Source organism: Camelus bactrianus, chromosome 30, assembly GCF_048773025.1.
Source record: "Camelus bactrianus isolate YW-2024 breed Bactrian camel chromosome 30, ASM4877302v1, whole genome shotgun sequence".
Lineage (NCBI taxonomy): Eukaryota > Metazoa > Chordata > Mammalia > Artiodactyla > Camelidae > Camelus > Camelus bactrianus.
In genome coordinates, this window is record NC_133568.1 from 20,387,172 (window position 1) to 20,409,413 (window position 22,242).

Below are 22,242 nucleotides of genomic sequence, written 5' to 3' on the forward strand. Positions count from 1 at the left end.
GATAGACCTCACTGATCCCTTAGGAAAGGTAGATTTGAGTCCAGCACGGAATGAGGCCTTAATGCAGGTTTTATGTTGTGAGAACCTGGACTCGGGTGCTCAGGAGTGCTTCTAAGTTGAAGACTTTACTGCATTTGATTTTTTTTCTTTTTTGCATTTAATACACATTTCATAGACTCCAATCTTAAAAGCTTTCTGATTGATTGGTGGCAGGGAGCCAGCTCTCTTATCTAACTGGACTAAGCTCCCACTTTCCCTCTGAAAACCCAGAACATCCAGGAAGGCCAAATGGATCAGGGAAGAGATTGCTCTGTTCTTTCTCGTCTAATGTTGTGAGTTATTGAGTTATAACTGAAAAGTGCTCACCGAGGTCCTCTCTGCTTTCTCCACTGGATGCTCGGTGGTCTGGCCAGTCATAAAGCAAGTGTGTGGTTTACTGGGCCCTACAACCTTCCATTCCTTGCTCAGCCGGAAGTGTCTGAGAGCACGCTGTCAGCAGAGGAGCACCTCTCTGTAGTCGTAGTAGCTAATCGTAGGCCCAGGGCCCTCTCGGTCCTAGAACTTCAGCCTCCACCTTGCTTTTAATTTTCCTTATGTCAAAATGGATCCCTTAGAGTTGCCTTGTCCAATACACAGCTACTAGCCACATGGGCTATTTAAATTTAAATGAAATCAAATTATGAAAAGATACACACATCCCAGTGTTCATAGCAGCACTATTTACAATAGTTTACATGGAAACAACCTAAATGTCCATTGACAGGTGACTGGATAAAGAAGTTGTGATATATTCATACAATGGAATACTACTTAGCCACAAAAAGGAATAAGATAATGCCATTTGCAACAACATGGATAGATCTAGAGATTGTCATTCTAAGTGAGGTAAACCAGAAAGAGAAAGAAAAATACTATATGATATCACTCATATGTGGAATCTAACAAAAAAAAAAAAAAAAGAGACACAGATGAACTTATTTACAAAACAGAAACAGACTCACAGACATAGAAAACAAACTTATGGTTATGGGGAGGGGGAAGGGGATGGGAAGGGATAAAATGGGAGTTTAATACTAACTACTATATATAAAGTAGATAAACAACAAGTTTCCACTGTATAGCACAGGGAACTATATTCAGTATCTTGTAGTAACCTATAATAATAAAGAATATGAATAGGAATATATGTATGTGTACGTATGACTGAAACATTATGCTGTACACCAGAAATTGACACACCATTGTAAACTGATTATATTTCAATTAAAAAAATGAAATCAAATTAAATCAAATTTAAAATTTAGCTTCTTAGTCACACCAGGTGCTCAAGGTGGCTGCCGTAAACAGGGCAGACACTGAACACTTCTGTCATCACAGAAAGTTCTGTTGAACCACACTGCCTCAGAGATTAGCCAGCCAAAGACTTCATCTCTGCTGAATTCTAAGAAACTGAGACCTATAAAGTTTAAATGACGTATCCAAGTATATCCAGATATTTATGAAGATATATTTTTTGGCTGTTTTGGAATCCCAAAGATATCCTTTATTTTGGTCTTAATATTTTGAAAGAAATTTTCTGTATCAAATGCATATTTGATTTTTGCAAGTGAAGGAGTGTAATGATATAATGATGGTCTTGCAGAATAAGCACACTGATCCTTTTGGGAGATGCTCAACCTGGTATTGTTAATTATGTCTAAATGATTTTCCTGTTTTTAGTAACCTATGAATTTCACAAGAGAAAGGAAGTCTAGATTATTTTTTGGAGAAACAGTGCTTTGTTTATTCCCTCTCCTGGGTTGTGCTAGTAATATTGTTGTGCTACTAACGGCTCTTGAAAAACTGGACTCAGTTACACGAGAAGGCCAACAGGTCAGCTGTGCCCGGGAGTCACAGGGCCCATCATTATAACATCCACGGTCAATCGACATCATTGGTCAGACCGAGGCTGGGAAGATAGTGATACAGACTTACCACACACGTGTCCAGAATGTTCTTCGTAGACACTTAGCATCACTTAGAGCCAAGACAGACAATAAATGTCTCTCTCACTCAACCGTGTCTAGGATTTATGCAGTGCCTCCTGCAAGATCTCACTGGGGGCCAGAGTTCATGGTGGGTGGGAGGGCTGACACCTTCCTCAGGTGCAGAAATCAAATACAAAGAGCTACAGAGCATTAGAGCTGGGGAATTCAGGCCTTGGGGACTCCTGAAAAAGGTCATCCCCCCTGGAAGAGGGGCCCAGAAACTCCCTCTGAGAGCCCCCTTTCCTACTAGGCTTCCTTGGATACAAGGAATTTGTCCCAGTGGAGATCAAAGGGAATTCTGGACAATTGTTTAAAGTTATTAATTAAGTAAAATTGATCTGCAATTATTCTAATAGCTAACCAACCCATAGCACAGAGAGAAGATAAAGGAAAGAATCTGGGCTCACCATGGCCTTTATTAACTTCCTCTTCATAATGAATACCTCTTCTTGTGTTCTCCCAAGCCCTGGCTCACCTATGAGCAATAAGGAGACACCAAAGAAAGTGGCAGACCATCTTTTCTTGGCACAGTGAGTTGTGTTTCTCTAACTCTGGGGCCTTGGCTTGTTGGGTAAGACACCACGAAATGCCCACATGGATGCGATTTTATTGAACGGACACTGAGGACTGGGACAGTGGCAGAAGTTCTGGCCAGTGCTAGGGTGCATCCCAGAACAGCAAACCAACTTGGGAGGACTAAGAAAATGAGACCAAGGAAGAAAGACCATCGTTAAATACCCTTGGGTGGGGCAAGTAAGGGCCAGAGCCCAGAAGGTTGGAGAATTAGCAAATCCGATAGTAGTATTCTGGTATCTTTTGTAATTCTGCCCTGTATGACTGAGCAAGGGCTCCCTGAGTTTTCTTATAGTCAAGAGGGAGGGTTAAGGTGGGGCAGAGGGCCAGGTTTTTGTGGCGATGCCCTGAGTATCTTCGTCCTCTCAAGGTGAGCCCTTCTCCTGCCTGGACTCAGCCTGGAGATGTGTTGTGGGGTACTGGTTTCCTGAATGGGTCCTCTAGTCCACAGCACCCTGACTGTTCTGGCTGGTGTATCCGTGTTTGTTGGAAATGATTATCGGTTAAACCAGATATTCTTCCTAACTCTTGACCTGTCATAAGGAGGACATGGAGAGAGGAGGAGCTGTAGGGAAGGCATTATCCCCGTGTGTTCTGAGGACAGAGCTAGGGAAGAATCTTAAAGACTCTAAAGTGGGATGTGGTGCATGGAAGCTGCAAAGGAAGCAAGACGAAGGGAAACCAGAGAGAACTGCTGGGCTGAGGCTGTGGAAGGAGAGGCTGAGCTTTGAAGAGGGGCATCTCTGGCCACCAGACCTCATCCCTGCAGGTGATGGTCTCCCTAAACGCCGGGGCTTCTGGATCAAGATGTGTGGGTGCCTGGGAGCTGGTGGTAATGGGGACCAACATGCCTGGGGAGGTGCAGGGGTGAAGGTTAGACTTTGCACACATGACACAGGGCTGAGTTTGTTCACGGGGCATTACTGGTAAACTCAGAGAAGTCTGGTGTAGTTGGCAAACTCAAACCTCAGCTCCACTTCTATGAGCTCTGAGGCTTTGTGAAAATAAATTAACCTCTCTGAACCTCAGTTTCTACTGTGGTAGGCTAAATAATGACCCACCACCACCACCACCACCTCCACCGCTGCGAGAAGTCCATGTCCTAATCTCTGGAACTTGTGATTATGTCTCCTTACGTGGTAAGATGGACTTTGCAGGTGTGATTAAGTTAAGGATCTAGAGACAGAGAGACTCCTGGGTTGTCTGGGTGGGTCCCACATCATCATAGGGTGCTTACGAGAGGCATGCAGGGAGGTCAGTGTGTGAGTGAGAGAGGGATGTGATGATGGAAGCGGAGGTTGGAGTGATGCACAGAAGGGGCCACGAGCCAGGGAATGTGGGTGTGTCCTCTAGAAGCCAGAAAAGGCAGGGAAGTGGAGTCTCCCCTAGAGCCTCCAAAAGATACATGGCTCCGATGACACCTTGACTTTAGCTCATTGGGACCTATAAAATGCAACAATAATGCTACCCACCTCATAGGGCTGCCGTGACACGTGACAATGAGGCAATGTATCTAAAGTACTTAACAAAGTGTATGTCAAGGAAACGGTAGACGGTTTTATCATGTGTTTTAAAAAGCCATATTATCAGAACCAGGGCCGGATCCCAAGTCTGACATAAAGCACAGCCATTATGCGGCACTAAGCCAACCTGGGCTGGCTGGAAGTGGCTGCAGCTCTTCTACAGAGGTTACAGTACAGGGTTTTAGGATTGCTGGAACTCGAGTTGATGCTTTTGAGTCCTTTATCCCGGAAGGCTTTGGGGCCCCACAGATGTGTGACGGAAGTCCTGCATTCCAGCTCTGCACAGCCACGATCTTAGTGGCATTTGAAGGTCTGCAGGAGCACTTAAAACACTCACTCAGCTAATGTGACAGTGGAGACTGAAAAATGTCACCAAGCCCTGTGGCTGTGAAGTAGGTGAGAAGGACTCAGGATGTCATTAGCAAACGGCTGGGTGGCTGCCAAGGTGCATAACGCTGGCGACGTCACTGGATAACTTCCTGATCTCTTGTGTTAGTCCCTTCTAGGTTTCTGCCATCCTTGCTGGCTTTGTTTTGCACCTGTGAGACTGAATATGCAAATGGACAGGGGCCAGGTGTTATATAGAACATAGAACTCTGACCCACAGTCCACAGCAACCACCTCAGGAAACCAACCCGATACGTAAAGTCAGCAGCCCGGGAAGGTGGCCTGCTGTCTGTAAGTCAGACCTCCAGCTCTAGCAACAATCCAGAAGCCAAACAATAACCTCTGAAACAATCAGCCCTAAGTGGCCGGGATCTGATAAATAACTGACAGCTTGCCTGATTTTTGTCCCCACTTCTACCTTAGGACCAGTCAGAGAAAACCAAATGTGCTCCCCGACCAAACGCATAGGATGCCTCCCTTCCCGTTGGCCCTCCTGTGGCTTCCCCATGACAACTGCCTCCAATCAGGGCACACCCAAAGCCTTCCTTTCCTCCACTGTAAAGCTTTCCCACACCTCTGCCTGCCTTTGAGTCTCTGCCAAACGCAGGTGACGGTGGCCGACGCCCTTGCGTGTATGGCAAGCTCTGAATAAATAGCCTTTGCTGGTTCTCGTTGGGTTGGTCTTTATTTCCACACACCGTGCAACTGGCAGGTAGATTTCAGCATGAGAACATGCTCTGTGCTCTTGGATGGGGATGGATTTGGTCACATATGAACGGATCAGGGTAACAACAACTGTGGCCTCGTGAAGCCCAAGGCCCCTCCTGGTCGCTGTCTTTGTGGAGGGCACGTACATGGCTTCCCCACGAGTAGGACATGAGTGTGATGAAATAATGACTAAATTCTGTTCGAACTTGAATTAGTTGTGGTACCACTGGGGGCGGGGAGGGGGGGACATAAAGGAAGCAATTAGTGAAGGCAAATGGGAAAAGTGCAAAACTGGAATTTTGTTTTTAAGTAACACTTGGGAGAGACCAATTTAGGAATGAAGACAACATATTTCCCTAGTTCCCTGCTCACGGATCTCATTTTAAAGAAAACAATAGGAAGGTAAGTTTTAAGTGGTGTCACAGGGAATGTTAGAAGCTAATGTTACTAATCTAAGACTATCAGGGCAAGGAGGTATCCAGGTGGTTACGGAGTATAGAGATTGCAGAAATTCTCCATAGACATCTCAAATTATTGGTCTTTGAAAATAAGGTCCAGGTGCAGTGTTCTCTGCAGTGTCGTTGTCAAGATCGTTACTAAGTTTATAGCCGGGCATTATCAAGATGGAGTCTCGTGATGTGTGTACCTGGCTCCAAGCGCCGCAGCTGATTACCATCCTGGGGGTCATTTATCATTCTCTTTCTCTCTCAGTAAATAATAATGAAAAGTCAAGTCAAGGTTTGGAAATAATTAAGAAAATTGTTGACATCGTGGGTAATTATAGGAATTTGCTTCTTTGATTCAGTTTCCTAATATAAATCTTTACTCTGTCTTTATAAGTATTGTGAGTTTTTATTTTCTGTGGCCGCACAGCTTTTAATGGTTTGGAATAATAGATAATTCTCTTTTCTATTTCGTGTGGCACCAGAACCCCTTCAGATTCACCATTTTGAGCTTCACACTGCTTCCCCGGGAGGCTGGGAGGACGTGGCAGGACCAGTGGGGTTGTGCCCTTGAACTGATGAGAAACCTAAGATTCACAGAGGTGGAAAGCTTTACCCAAGCTCATACTTTTAGCAAGCTGGAATTTGAACCCAGGTCTTCTGATAGCAAGAGTTTGATGCCTGCCATTCGGGCTTACAGTACTTCCATTGAACACCTGCAATCTCACTTCCCCTTTGAAGCTAACAGCAAATATTTCAAAAGTAAGCACTGTTTTGGGTAAATCTGGAAAAGAGGAGTTGAGGAAGTTGAAGGGAAAGATGCTTTCCAGCCTTCCCAACTTGATTAGCACAGGGAGTGGCAGGGGTGGGGGCAGGTAGAGGAAGGCATTTTACAGGCGTATTGTTAGTGTGTGGGCTGTAAAGAATCTGTACACAGAGTCTAGAGTGGTGCCATCCAACATGGTAGCCACCAGCCCAGGTGGCTCTTGAGTGCTGGAAGCATGGCTCATTCTAATTAAGAAGTGCTCCAGCTGTCAGTTCCACACCGATGCCAGAGACTCCATATAGAAAGGATGGAAACTGCCTCAGTCGTTTTTATACTGATTATATGTTGATATATTGGGTTAAATAAAGTATGCTATTGAAATTACTTCCATGTATTATTTTCAATTTTCGATGCGACTATGAGAAAATGAAAAGTCACAGATGTGGCTCCCATTTTATTCCCAGTGGATGGCGCTGGTCCAGCAGTTTCCTCTTTGGATAAGACTTAGTAGGTGAGGGTGAGTGAGGCCAGAAGTCCAGCTGTGTCTCAAGGAGGACAAAGCCTCTTGCAGCAGAGGCCAGGGAAAGCTCGTGCACCCTGCCCTTGGGGACGGGGCCCTTATTATGCAAGAACCTTAAAGAAGCAGCAAGAATTCCATGTGGCAATTTCAATGGAAACATTTTCGCTTCTGAAACCAAGTTTCTTTCCTAAACTCCACCCAAGGCAAAATGGATTATTGCTTCCTGGAAACCCAAGCAGGGGACTTGAAAGTGTTTCATATTAAAAACAGAAAAACCCAAGAAGGAGAAAAATAATTATATTTCTAAGAGCTTTTTAGAACAAATGTTTGCTTGTGAGAAATAATTTTGCTATAAATATTTTATTCCTCCTTCTCTTTCTTCTGTGCCCCAGCTGAGGAGTTCCACATGGACACAGGAGAGGCTGTTCCCCTTGGGAGGGAAGATCAAAGCTGCCCTGGGTCTACTTGCTGTTGAATTCTACTCACAGTCTTTGTAGCTTCCACTCCCGCCTGCTTGCTGGGCTCTGAGAGGAAGAGGGCTCAAAACTTTGGAAAAACAGAGAGAGGGGTGCAGAGAAAAGTCCATAGCTACGTAGCATCTAAGCCGGTTGTTTCAGACAGAAAGTTCCAAAGCTTGGCTAGAGAGAGTGGAGTGTTTATGGTTTTTGTCTGTGGGAACCCGTCTGTAAACAACCCATTTTGAAAGACAACGTTTAGTCATGTAAATAGCAAGTTAGCCTGATTGATGCTAAGATGATCCCAGAAAACAAGGAGCCTATTCAAAAGGACTTGATAAATATTTTTAAAAAGAGAAAACCAAACAGACAAGACACCAGAATGAGAGTTCCTGAGGCTGAGGATTTGGTCTTAATAATTCCTCAGTCCTAGAGCCCAGTCCCACACTTGTCCTGGGAGTGGAGCTCAACAAATGTTTGTTGGATGACTGGGTCCATTCATCACCCCGTCCAGAGAGCACTGAGTGGGAATGATGAGCCCAAGGTGTTGACACCCGGTCCCTCTAAAACCAACTTCCCCTGCCCAGTGTACGATTCATCTCTCTATCCAGAACACCGCCCTGGTACCTCACACCAACCAATCAGAAGAAAGTCCTGCCCCCTGCTACGTTCACCCCAAATGTTGTTTCTAAAAACCCTTCCCTGGGAAGCCATGGGGAAGTTTGGGTCTTTTGAGCACAAGCTGCCCATTCTCCTTGCTTGGCGCCCCGCACGTACACACTGTCCTTTCCGTCACCACAGCCTGGTGTCAGTAAATTGGTTTTGCTGTGTGGCAGGCAAGCAGACCCAAGCTCGGTTTGGCAATAGTGTTTCACCTGGAAAACTGGGGAAATGATAACACTATGGATAGAAAATGGGACTGGATTATAAATTAGATTTGGTCAACGTGTTGAGATGATAGTAGATATCCAGTTGCCCATAGACAGCAGGTAGTTGAAAAGGAGAACTTAAGGTTACCTTTGATGATCAGCAGCATTGAGTCAGCTCTTAGCTAAGGAAACATGATAATTTCTAGTATAACCCTAAAAGGATACATGGGATGTGTCCAATTAGAGGAACTAGGCCAGTGGAGGGCTGAGAACTGTGGCTAGAACATTTAGCTTCAAGCAGCAAAGCAAGGAGTAAAGCCTACGGTGATGAATTTTGCTGTCTTTGTGTGCAAGGTTGACCTGCAGCCAGGGAGGGCTTGTCCTGTGTCCCTGCTGGGAGACAGTTCACCACGGGGCTCTCCTGTTTCTGCTCATGCTGCAAGTAAGGCACTGACTGCTCTTGGTTCCAGACTACCCGTCCAAGGATGTTTAGAAGGCAGAGATAGGGTGTCCCTCCAGAGCAAAGCACAGATGTGCTTACAGCGTTGGAAGACAGGCTTAGTGTCTTCTTCTGGAGCAAAAGGCAGACATGCTGACTGCTCAGCATAAAAGATTCGAGTTTCCTAAACTGAGACTCAGGGTTCCCCTCCTGTGTCACAGCCCACTGTGTGGGCAGATGTCTTCTGGTCCTCTTCATGCTGTTTTGTGGGAATTGGGGTCTGGGGATCTGGGTCAAAAATCCTGATACTCTGGCTACTGCAGTGGCTGTGAGTGATAATCTGTCCTTTGTCTCTGACCCAGGAAATTCATGGGCTCAACCAGCATCCGTGAGATGGTGGCAGGAGGACTTGTTAGCTTGCAAGTAGGGGAAAATCTCAGGTCCTTCGGAGATTTTGACAGTCACTCTCCGAGATTCTTATTCTGGGTCCATAGAGGAACTGTAGGAGACCCTGCAAAGAGTCTGCAGTTAAAGCCAAGTCAGAGAGAGTTCTCTAGGGGCTGAGAAAAGAAAGAAGGAAAGAACAAGCCCTGATTGCTTTGGGGTTGCCTTTCCTTGTGGACGTGGGCTCAGATGTGCCAGCAGCATAGATTAAGGATGACACAGGAGCATACGACCAAGGACACACAGACAGAGGACAAGTAGGATAAGATGGGCAGTGAGCCGCAGTTTTGTGGGTTTTTTTTTTTTATTGTGAAGCAAACAAAATAAAGGAATTTTAAAACATAAATTTGCAACAAAAATAATACATTTAAATTGATTAGCCTCTCACCCAGAAAGGAGTCTATGCATTTAAATAAATTTTTTGTGACCCTAAGGCTTTATTTTTATTTACTCTTTTGTTGTTGTTATTCCTGGAATGAGTAACTATTACAATAATCATTAATTACTCAATTTACCTGCTTCCTTGGTCCTGACAGAAGGATTCATTGCAATAATGCAAAAGGCCTGCCGGGTCCGGGAGGGAGGGAGTGTATCCTCTGCCCCCTCCCCCCATCTGCCTTGGAGCTTCTAGTCCAGGGGAGTGCCTACAGGGCCCACAGGGCGGGGGTCTTCCAACCAGTTGCTGAAATGCCATGAAAAGACACTGGAAAGGGCTGTACCATCCTTGCATATGTGCAAGTTGACATTTAACTTTTAAAATTTCAATATAAATAGTTGCAAAGGATTTTATGTCCAGTGCATTGTGAATAGCATGAGAAAGAAAATTGTCCCAAAACTATCAGTGGCAGAACTTTTTTGTATGATGTAATTTATAACCCCTTCCGTGAAGTAATTATGATTCCTGATAAAATGTTAAGTAATTTCCAGATAGACTGTAATGGGATTAAGAAATCCTGAAGTGTTAAGGTTCCCCGCTAAGCTGTCTTCAAACATGGCAGTCAGACTTTGGCCGTTCTTCAGTGGTGGCACCATTTCTTTTTTTCTATAGATGTCTTTTCCAAAAGAGAATCCCTGAATTGAGGCCAGTTTGAAATAGAATTTTGACACATCATAATAACAAGTCCGTCTGAGAGGGTCTTTTAGCAAATGACACTGTAAAATCACTTTGTCACATCACTTTTTAAGTCTAGACGGTGGGCTCTTAATACCAGAGTAATCTCACACTCAGCATCATGCACGTGAAAAAAAAACAGGAATAAGTTATTTTTTGACATCAGGAAAATTTTATGTTGTTCCTTTTCTCCTCTCAAATTCGTATTTCTACTCTCCATTTTATCCTAATGTGCTGTTTCTTACAACTGAAAGTTTAAAATTGATTAACCTCTCATAATTTTCTACAAGAAAAGTAAGTCTGAATTCTTGTGACCTAAGCTTCAGGTTTTTTTTGCTCCCAGGTTGAGTAATTAATTATTATTATTACCTAATTGATTAAAATGTACACGTTACAATTTTGATAAACCATTATTAAATGTAAAATTTTACTTTTATTGGAAATACAACCATTAACGAGATGACTAGGGCTGGTTTATCATCCCCCCTCCACCTATGACTGGAGAGAGCCAGGGCTCATTGTCAAGTCTAGTTCTTGTTTGTTTTTATGGATGTAAGCTCTGAGGAGTGCTGTTCACATACCAAGTACAAGGGAGTGGAAGGAGTGTTGTTATAGTCATGTTACTCAGTTCTAGATCCCTGAGTTCTATTCTGAAGTCACATTAAAAAAAAAAAAATCTGCCAGTTGTCTTGACTAGGTGTTCTTTTGACTCTGCTGAAACCGTCGAATTAGAAAAGTGATTTGCAAAAGGATTAGCTCCCTAGGCATTAGAGTGTGATATAGCCCAGGGATTTCAAATCATACCTTTTGGTAACTCAAGGGTTTTAATACTGTCAGGTATTAAACACCCAGGACAGTGCCCAGGGGTGTGCAGGTAAATTGGCTCTCTGGAAAAAAAAAAAAAGATGGAAAAAAAGCTCTACTTTGTAGCTTGTGCTCATTTCCTGGGTATAAATACTGGCCAATTTCCAGCTACCCATGTGACTTCACTGACCTGGAGTTGGGAAGAGACAGGCTCAGTGGCCAGCATGAGGCAGGGCAGCACGGCCCAGCAGTGCCCCACAGCAAGATCCCGAAGGGAGGGCTGTGTGCACCTGTTTTGAGAGCTGTGACAGGTACTGGCCTGACCTCAGGGGTGTGCTCAAGGAGATCAGTTTAGGACAGAGCACCCGTGGATGTCAAGAATGTTGATTCCTGGGGTAGGGTATAGCTCAGAGGGGGAGGGGGAAGAGTGCACATCTAGCATGCACGAGACCCTGGGTACAATCCCCAGGACCTCCATAAAATAAATAAATAAACAAACAAACATAATTACATCCCCCTTAAAATTTTTTTAAGAAAAAAGAACATTGATTCCTTTAAACATGCCATCCCTGCCTACCCCTAGCAAAGGCTGTGCCCCAAGGCTCCATGTGCAGCCGTTTGAAGACCAAGAGAAGCAAAGCAAGGGCCTGGGGGCAGCTCAGATCCTGCCTCAGCAATTTACAATGTTTGAGGACTTGGGCGTGTCATTCAACTTCTGTGAGTCCCAGTTTTCACCTATAAAATAGGAGAAGCCAATACCCAGCTTCCAAGGTAGTCAGTACTGGTGGTGGTACGTGTACTGAGCTGGCGTCCAGCAGATGCTCGACTGGATGCTGCTATCGGAGTCCTTTTTTTTTTTTTTTTTTTTAAATCAGAGTGCTTTCAACTGAGTTGAAGGGAAGAGGCTTGGAGGTTGATGCCTCCTAGGGTATCACTGTAAGAGGGAAACATTGGTGGCTTGCTACTTATTTTTATGTGTTTTTATGCTCCAAAGCAGGTGACTACTTTGGTTATCTTAAAATGCTCACTTCAAAACAGAACTTTTAGCTTGTTTCTCTCCTTTTTAGACGAGCTTTCTTCTTACGAGATGCAGAGGCTGGGATCATCTCTTGCTGTGGGGAAGGACATACAACAGTAACAATGGCTCTCAGGGAGGAGAACTCAAGGCTGGTCCATCTTGGACCAAACCAGGAGGGTTAGTAACTAAGAAACAAAACCTCCTTCTAAGGTGGTTTCACCTGTCAGGCAATCCCGTAGCCTGGTTCCCTGGGGCTTCATTAGGATCAAGTTCCTGGTGGCTCTAGAAGGTCTTTTAAAGTCTTGTTTAATCACGATGAATGACAGGGCAAATTCACATCACCGCATTACAAACAATTCCAAAGCGCAACCAGTATCTCACATTGTACTTTATTTTTCTTCACAATATTAAATGGACAGACAAGGAAAGTTAATGGCAATGTGACTTTTCCAACAACACAAAGAAAATGCCATTATATTTAATATTGGCCAACCAGAGACTTACTTTATCTCAACTATCTGAAGTATGCTTATCATATATTTGTGTGTGTGTGCGGTGGTGCAGGCTATCAGCCACCCCGAAAAAGTATCAATCTTCAAAAGAGCTCATGGAAGGCAGATGTGTGAAAATCTTGATAATAAAAGCTTTCACTACAAAAACGCTTTTTATACACTTATTTTATTGAAAACAAAAATAATCCCAGTAACTCAAAACAGAAGCAAAAGTTGGCTGAAAACTTAAGAAGATAGTTTAATAATGAAGACAACCACCTAACGAAATCTGACCAGCTATCACTGCTTCAAACGCTACCTCAGAGGCAAAACTTAATGAAATGCGCTGGCTGGAAGGCCCACTGCAGATTCCCCCAAAGCCTTCAGTAGATGGCATTACTAATACACTATAGTCATATTTAGCAACAGTCCCAGGATCTTTTGATTGAGCCTTTCCATCTTCCACAAGTATTTCTGTCTGCTGAGCTCACCTTGGGACCCCAAACAACCTTGTCATCAATAGGATATATATTGGCTTTCAGTTATTCTCCTGGGGTAGTCGTGATGAATTAGGGCAATACCATTCATACTCCAGCTGGTTTTCTTTGTGCCTGTGGGATGAATATTTCGTGGTTGTCTAAGGGCCTGTCCAATGAGAACAGACATGTACCAGAATGATTCTTTGGGTAAGGATAAGGGAACCTGTATTATTACTTACCCAATTCAGTCTCACTTTTTTTCCCCTCCAATATGGTGCATAATAAATATTTAGAAACAGAAGTCCCTACCAACCAGAAGGTTTTCATTAAATATCCTGTTGGTTACAACTGCAAATGTATTGTTTAAATAGCCATTAGACACATCCAGGCTTGAGAATAATACCACTGAAGGCAGATGTTTAAAAGAGTTTTGGTCCATCTGCACTGTCATACAGAGCTGGACTTTGAGTTGTTCTGTTGTCTCTAGAAGCTAAATACACACCAGAATTTTAAAATGTTTCTTGTTTGTTGCACCAGGTCCTTCACTGGGGCATCACATTGACCCTAGTGAAGTTCCCAGTTTCCATTTCGCATCCTACAGCCCTGGCTGTTTTGAAAGCCTCCACACCCTGATGCAATCTTGGGAATGTTTTGCTCATTTGAAAATTCTTCCTCCCTCCCACCCCCGCAACAAATGCCCTTTGTCCCATAATAATTAAAAAAAAAATCCCTGGGAAGATTCAAATTGAATAATAATAAAGATCTGATTGGAACCTTCATAAGCCAGACAATGTAGAATTGTATTTCTTAAAAAGTGTGTAACCACATTTGTCTAGTCTGCAAAAGACACCACAGAATAAGATCAGAATAGAATTTCAACCGACTCTCTAATTTCCTTAGAATGGCTTATATTTCAAGCCCTTCCTGTTTTTTTCTGATAGAGGAGGTGTACATTACTAACCATCAGTGATAAGGAAGTATAAAAACAGCCGCTGCCCTAAAAGTACAATCGAAATTAGAATTTAAGTTCACATTTATAAATTAGTCATTTCAGCACAAGTTTAATTACAGTATAGACCATTTGCAATGCTGTTCATTCCATAGATTCTTAATGCGAAAAAGCCAGGCATCTGTTGGGACTGCCCTACTTATTTAAGTTTAATCCTGATTACTAGAACTCCTCTTGATTTACAGTCACTTCCTAATTTCCCACATTGGGCCAGGACTAACTCTTCAGATGATAAGCATAAACATTTCCTAATGAAATAAAAGTCACGTCTAAATGGAAGGTCATATCTGAACATGCAGAGATAAGTGAGATGGGGCAGAGGATGCTGGTTTTCGGCTTGAACTATAGCAAGGTACTGCCTTAATTCCAAATGTGACTTTAATTCAGATCTTAAGCCTGCAAGACTTTTCAGCCAGTGTAAAATCTGAGATGAGCTGTTTGCTGTAGAACACGTGAGCTGTCATCTTGATCTCTCTTTCAGACTGCTTGTGCAGTGAGGACTGGGGCGGACCCAAGAGGTTCTTGGGTGCTTTTCTCCTTGTGGCTCTTTTTAGAGCCCTTGACCTCCATTTGGAAAGTGCACATGTTCTGTTGAACTCTGACCTGGGTCAACACATGCAACGTGCTGATGGTGACCCCCTCCTCCCCATGAAATAGGGAGGAACCGTTCTCTGCTGTCTGATGGCAAAATCATTGAGACAACAAGAAAAAAGAAAAGGAGGAGAAAAAATGACTAGTCAAGGCTTTTATATACATTCATTGCTTCTAACATGTTTTTAACAACAAGAAAAATGCAACTTTTACTACTCTTAGAGAGAGTGCAGCCACAATACTGTACAGCTCCGGGGTCAGGTGGCCGGGAACATTTATCGTTAAAACCAGATAACATAACCTCACAGCAAAGGGAAATCTGCCAGAAATTAGTCCCCGTGAACTTTCTTATATATACATTTTTAGAATACTCCACAAATCCCGGTTTGAACAATAACAAGAACAACAAAAGACAAACAGGCTTTATATTAACAATGTCCGTGTTCTTCATTGTTATTTCTAAAGCAGCTTGGAGGATCTCACCACTTGGAGTGTACTGCAAACTGACTCCATTAGAATGATATTGGCAGGATAGCAGCACAGGATTGGATATTCCATATTCATCACTTTTGACAATGTAAACCTTTCATAAAATAATATTTTGCTTAAAAATTAGAATCATTCAAAGGTCTGATCGTCCTGTTCCCTGAGGCCTGCCAGGGAGGTCTGGCGTCATACCATGGGTTTCCTGCTTTCTCCGTGTGGGGGATAAGCGCCCCTGGATTTCAGGAAGAATCTGAAAGACGGCCACGGAGAAGGGCCCTATGGAAAGAGGGTGGGGGGCCCTAGATAGGTCTGCGAGGAAACCATCTCACTAAGGGTCAAACCACCGTGGCCAGTATGTAACCCCCTGGTCGTTTCCCATCTGGATTTTCAACTGAATGAACCTCATGGGTTTAACCAAACATGTATGCAATCCTAAATATTGTGAGTTAAATTCTGATTTGGCCAAGGACAAGCAAACCTAAGGAACAAGGTCAAAGGGACAACAGCTGTATCCCTCACAATAAACAATTCTGTTGACATGGAAAGGTACTTAACTCAGCTGAAGCAGTGGCGCGCTGGCCAGCATGCCCCAGGGTTCCTCAGGTAGCTGAGACCCAAAGCTTATCTCAGCTCCTCAGAAATGCTTTTAAAGAATGAAGAGACAAAAATCTCAAATGGAAAAACGATCATTTTTGCTAAAAACTAGTGTAGAGGCCGTAACTAAATACATTTTTTTTTTAAAAAGATGCTGAGATGGATGTATCTTTTTTTTTTAAAGCAGCTTTTGAAATATCAACCACAGCATTAAACATTGAACATAGTACATTCCCAAGTTAATACAGATAAATGGTATATAATGCAACAATGCCACAGTTACTCCAGGTATGTCTCAAGGCTGATTCTAAACTTGAAAAAATATTTTCTAGTTTATGAGCTGGAGCTTTCACTTCTTTTGCTACTTCTCCAGCCTTTTCCGCCATTGACTTTTTTTTCTCTTTTTTCTTTTTTAACGCCCCAGGATGTACAGATAATCCCCACATTCCACACCTGGAACTTCTTTTTCCCATCCTCTGTCAGGTTTTTCAAATAAAACCAAACTACAATGACAAGATAATGTTTTACATCGTAATTCCACAGACATAGGTCAGTTAATCCATGACACCTCATTTCAGCGCTTCCTTGAGGATTTATGACCCTCCCTATAGTCTTTTTAAAACTCTTGCTTTAAGCTGCACAGTAGGCTGGCGGCCGCGCAGGCCACGCATGCGCTGCAGCCCCAGTGCGCACAGGCCACACATGTTTCCTCTCCGGGGCGGCCTCCCCAGACTTCACCGCCTCCCTCTGCGAGGAAAGGCCTTGGCTCCCAGGTTCCACGCTCCACGTGGAAAGGGGCCTGACCAGAGGGCCCCAGGGTAACAAGCCCAGGCCCCCTGCCTTCTGTCCTGCCGGCGCAATTCTGAGCTCCATCAGCTTGCAGACATCCGCAGACCGCTCTGCTCTGTTTCAAACCCCTCGAGCAGACCAGCGAGTGCCCAGGCTCAGTTCCAGGAGGAGGCCTCCGAGGCGGAGCAAGGCAGAACTTCAGACCACGGCCTCTTGCAGAAAAACAGGCACTTGTGGCGGCCTGATGCTTCCTGATGCCGAAGAAGTCACCAAAGTTTTGTTCACTTCTTCGCATTCCAGAGGATTCTGTTTCATACACAGACAGAGCCAGTATTTGGAGGGGGAGCGTATCCAAAATATATGAATATACACATCAGGGCTTAAGGTATTGGCTGATATTGTATAAATTGCTAAAATGCTTCTCGGCACAATTGGTAGCTTAAAAAAATACTTTCCTATGGTTTAGGGGCATTTTTCCGATCACTGTACTTCGGGGTGGAAATCTTGGCAAATAGCAAGTCCATCTGAAGTTCCCGATTTTTTTCCTCCAACCGGGTGTGTACCACATGAAAAGTGCCTGTTCTTCAGGCCAGGGAAGAATGGTCTCCCCTCCAAGCACCTTCCCTCTAGTAATATCACAGCCTCCAGGGCAAAAAACCCAAAAAACCCAAACCAAAAACAAACAAACAAACAAAAAAAACCAAAACAAAACCCCAAAAAACAAAAAGACTAAAAAGAAAATGAACATCTTCTTCCTCACCTCCAGCAGCCAGAAACTCGGCTTCTGGAACAGTCAAGTCCTTTGTCAGTTTGTTTGCTTTTCAGATGGTGAGTCAGTCTAGCCAACAACATGGAACAGAAATCCGTGTTTATAGGCACAGGAGATCCAGGTGGAGCCACATAGGTGGGGCTTGGCAATTAGTGGGAGGGTTTCCAAAGAGAAGAGGTTCCATGGGACTGTCTTAAATAAATAAATCTTATTTTTCTTAAGAATGTAAAAAATAAATTGTATTTCCCTTTGGCAGTAAATAGCTGATTCGACGTTGAGCCTGAAAGCTGTTTTTTGTTGTTGTTGTTGTTGGTTGGTTGGCTTTTTGCTTTTAAGAGACCACAGCTTCGTTTCATGGTACATCACTGACAATGCATATTATTTCTACTGCTTTAGTGAACCTTTTGCATATTTTTTTTGTGGCAGGCCTGTGGACTTCACTTATGGCCCAGATAGGCACCCAGGGTGATGCAAGCTCCCACTAGGGCCAGACTGAGCAGCGCCTTCAGAGACAGCCAGGAGAAATCAAACAGAGGCCGCATGCTGGGGCCATACAGCTCCACAAAGGCGTCCTGCAGGGGAAGGAGGAGGGAAGACAAGACTGTTAGAGCGCAGAATGCCAGCCTGCAGGGACAGAGGCATCTGAGGTGTCTGGACACCTTCAGAAGGATGAAGGGAAGGGTCAAACGCTCTTTGGGGGCAATGGTTTCAGACCCACTCTTTTCACTTTCATTCAAGAACTGTTTCTTGAAACCCCTTTTGTGCCAGGCACCGAGAGATACAGCAGTGAATAAAATAGACTAAAAGCTCAAAAGCTTTTATCTAGTGGAGCGGGATGGACAATCAACAAATATCGTGTATTAGAGAGGGGTATGTGCTAAGGCGAGAAATAAAACAGCAAAGGCAGTCAGAAATACTGGAGGCTTTGCAATTGTAGCTAGCATGGCCAGTCATAAAAATCATTTTTAAAAACCCAACTCCTCCTTTACTGAGTGCTTACTCTGTATACAGACACTTGTAATGAATTCCTGATGGGCGTTATTTTATTTATTCTTCATAGTCATCTTATGGAGTCATTTTACTTGTTCCTGTTCTGTAGGAGAAAAGCTGAGACCACTGAATGCTCATTTCTTAGATTTGCTGGGGAGCATTAGATTCCATGCTTGAACCCAATGAGTATTTGGACAACTCTCTAAATATATCTGAATATATAAAGCAGTAAATGAAATGCTTTTCACTTGGTGCGATTAACCAGGCATGAAGAGGAAAACAAGATGTAGTTCCAGTTACTCCCCCAAGACCTGAAATTAGAGCACGTGATTTCACTGTGGGAGACAGAAGCACACGGAGACATCTGGCGTTGCTGTGCAGAGGAGGGTCTGACAGTGTTCACCGTGTTTTTGTCTGTTTGGGGCAAGTATTGCAGTAGAGGGACCAGGTATCATCTTTGTCTCCCCCAGTGCTATGCATGGTCTTGGTACCCGTAGGTGATTAATAAATGTTCAATCAATGATTAATGTCTTCTGAAGCCAGTCATTGGTTGAATTCTGTGTTTGGCCTAATATTTCACCCCAATGTTTACTCTGCCTACTTGAAAGTATTCTATTCCTTCTACGTACAACCTCTAGGAATCTTGCAGTAGTCTTGAAGGTGAGAGTTTAAGGCATCATTAGGGGAATGTCCTACGTTATTAAAGCATACATTTACACAGTTATTTTTCATGATTGCATAATATTCCACCGTAGATATCTATATATCTATGTCTATACTTATTCTGTACTTTATGTAACCAATTCTTCATTTGGGTTAGTTTAAACCTCTGCTTTCATAAACAGCATTATGATATACCTTTATACATGAATTCTTGTCTACATGTTTGGATTTTTTTGAGACAAATTCCCAGAGGTGACCTCAGTTGACCAGTCATCACAGTTCCTTCCCACAATCACGAAGGGTTTGTGCTGAGCCATCCTCAGTCTTTCACTGGTTTCCCTGTGACCAGTGGCATCTTTTACAAAAGGCAGACAAGGGGCAGTGGTTCTCACTAGAGGTGGTCTTGCTCCCCAGGGGACATCTGTCACTGCCTGGAAATGTTTTGATAGTCATGGTCTGGGGTGGGGGTGCTGCTGGCATCTGATGGGTAGAGGCCAGGGATGCTGTTCGGTACCCCACAACTCACACAGCAGCCCTCACCACAGAGAATTATCTAGCCCAAAGTGCCAATAGTGCTGAGGTGAGAAACCCTGTGAAGAAAGGTTTAAAAGAAACTCTGCAATCACAGCCCACGGGAGACCAAATGGCCCATCTAGTGTGTCAAGAACTTTGGTCAGATTAGCACAAGCTTAGTTAGCCTAGGCAAGTAGCTACTCCTCAACAAGAGGGTGAGCCATGCCTTCAGGTGTACTGGATTAACTTACCAGGAGAGGGCGCAAGGGTTTTTTTCTTTTTTAATCTATTCTTAAACTTTTCTAAGTTTGAGCCTTAGCACAGCAGGGCCATAGACAGACATGAATTATGTGCTTAGTGCTCTTGGCACGAAGCTGAGCTAACTATTCTGACTGTCAGGACAGCATACTGTCCCTACATGTATGTGGGATGAACGGGGCAGGAAAGGGTCAGGACCCATTTAGAGAAAGTCTGCCTCTTGCAAAGTGCATCCCAGGATTCCCCAGACACAGCAGCAGACGTCTCACAGCCCTCCCCTCCACACTGTTCTCTCCAAGGGATGGGCAGGCCGGAACCCCCAACAGCCCAGCCAAGGGACGCCTGGACGGCATGCAATTCAACTTGACATTGAGAGGGTCAGTGGTTGGGTCCTGCATTCCTTTAGTTACCAGTGGAGTTTTCTGTGGCAGAATATGAAACGGACTGAGGCCTTGGCCATTTGACCTTTCTGGACCAGGAGCCATCCTGGGACAGTGGAGAAAGCAGGGAGAAAGTCCGGCTGGTTGGGCTGGTGCCCAGAACCAGAGGGCAGGAGAAACACCACTCACCCGCACCTGTCTGGGCTGGAGGAATCCCCCGCCCAAGCCCCAGCCCGCACAAAAATAACAGCTCCTAAAGGACCTGATGGCCGACTTTCTGATGTGCATTGTAAAGAAACACATCATTTCTACAGTGGGATGAGCTAAAGTAGCATTCCTTGACCCAAAGAAGGAGCACAGAGATGCTGACACAGCCCTCAGGGGTCTGGGAATTAGCTCTGGACTTGGGGGAAAGGTCCGGGTGAAATCCCAGCTTTGACATTTTACTGCTCATGACCTTGAACAAATTACCCAGCCCTGCGCCTCATTTACTTCACCCGTAGACTTGGTGGTTGAAAGATAAATGTAGGTGATTCAAGGCCGTTTGTAAATGTGACCCAGAGTGTGAACTAGTGGAAGCACTCGTCCTCTGGTCTGTCTTCTTGCAAACCTGCTCCATCCCTCCTCACACTGCCCTTCCCTCCAGATGGTCTCCCCAGCCCGCTGTTTCACAGAAGCAATTTACTAGCTCCCTCTCAGGGGTCAGCTTTTGGTTCTGAAGATGCTTGGTGATTTCTATAGAAATTGTGAATTAAAACATACATGTGATGAGTTCTGGTTAAAAACTGGAAATGATAACGCATGCCCACCTCTACTTCTTCGTGTATTATGAAGTCAGGTTGTGGGGCTGAGGGGCGTCCTTTAACCCGGCGCCCTGCCCCAAGATCAACTCAGGCCCCTGAGGTTTGCCATCTACGATTATAAAGTGCAAAGCAGACCCTGTGGTTTCAGGATGGAAGATCCTAAAAGCTACTCTGGTGGAGAGTTGTCTTGCTTTTTCAAACATCCTGATTAGGGTGATTTCCGAAGTCTGTTTGAACAGTCTGTCATTATTTGTTTAAGTTTGAAAGCTGTTTTAAATAAACACATGCTCATTTTATGTATTAAAAGCAACAAAGAGGGAAAAAGAAAACCTGGGCCATCGTCACGTGATTGGGACAAAATCCCAGTCTCTCTATCCAGGAGGCACGGCGGCCCTTGTTATGTCAGGACTGAGAGGGCTGTGCCCGATCTCCGGGCTGTGCCCAGCAGGTCTGCGGGTGAGAGTCCTTTCTCCTCCCTGGGCACTCACATCAGAGAGGAGGCAGACGGTGCCCTGGCACTGGGTGCCCCTTTGCAGACAGCTTCTCCACAGATTTCAAATTCAGAGGCCATGGATGGTCTGAATCAGAGTTCCACCCAGGGCCAGCACCAGTGGGGCAGGACGGCCAACATCCCAACCTCAGACCCTGGCTGCAGGGCTGGAAGTAAGCCAGGGAGGTGTGGACGGGACAGATGGGAACAGACTAGACTCAAGACTTGTAAGCTGGGGAGGAGGCGGGGCAGCAAACTGTCATCCCTCCTGTGTCGGGACCACTCCCACCCTCCCGCTTTCCTCCCTTCCTCTCCTGCTCTAGCTCCCTCTCTCACACACACCTCCCTCAAGGCTGCCCACCCTCCAAAATTTTCCTTCTGCCTTCGGAACGCTTCAAAGGTTTCACTTCAATCTGACTCCAAATACAATGAGATTTTAAAAACAAATGAATCACGTTGGCAAAACCTGAAAAAGAAGACCGAGTTCTGCTGAAAGGATGGGGTGGGGTTGCGGGTGGGAGCCCCAGATACTCTCACACAAGTGAGGGACCCCCGAGGTAAAGGTAAATGGAGAGACCTCTCATATTTGGCAGGGCATATCAAAAGCTTTTAAAAGTACTGTCCTTTCGGTTAATAATCCCACTTCTAGTTCTTTATCTTGAATAAAAAATTAATAAAAATCTCACAATAAAAATATCTGGAAATACAACAACGGAATATGGGTTGGCCGCTAAAAATTGTACCTTATATATATTGGCAAGGAAAGATGGTCTCAACATAACATCGAGTGAAACAAGTAACAGCGAAAACAGTGTCTTCAAGTCCCGGTCCCTGGCTCCGTGTTGGTTCT

The 22,242-nt window shown here is 44.4% G+C and overlaps 1 protein-coding gene across 4 annotated transcripts in view; it reads right to left on the reverse strand.

Annotated features, from left to right (window-relative positions):
• BCL2 (BCL2 apoptosis regulator) overlaps positions 1-22,242 on the reverse strand; it is a 214,259-nt gene that overhangs the window by 43,193 nt on the left and 148,824 nt on the right. For 3 of the 4 annotated variants that reach the window (XM_074355176.1, XM_074355175.1, XM_010961282.3), the window contains one exon: positions 12,458-17,867. The exons of the other annotated variant lie outside the window; for it this stretch is intronic. In XM_074355176.1, coding sequence (XP_074211277.1) covers positions 17,801-17,867 — 67 coding nt within the window. In that variant the 3' untranslated portion in view covers positions 12,458-17,800. Of the gene's footprint in view, positions 1-12,457; positions 17,868-22,242 lie in introns of those variants that run through there. 4 annotated transcript variants of the gene reach the window in all.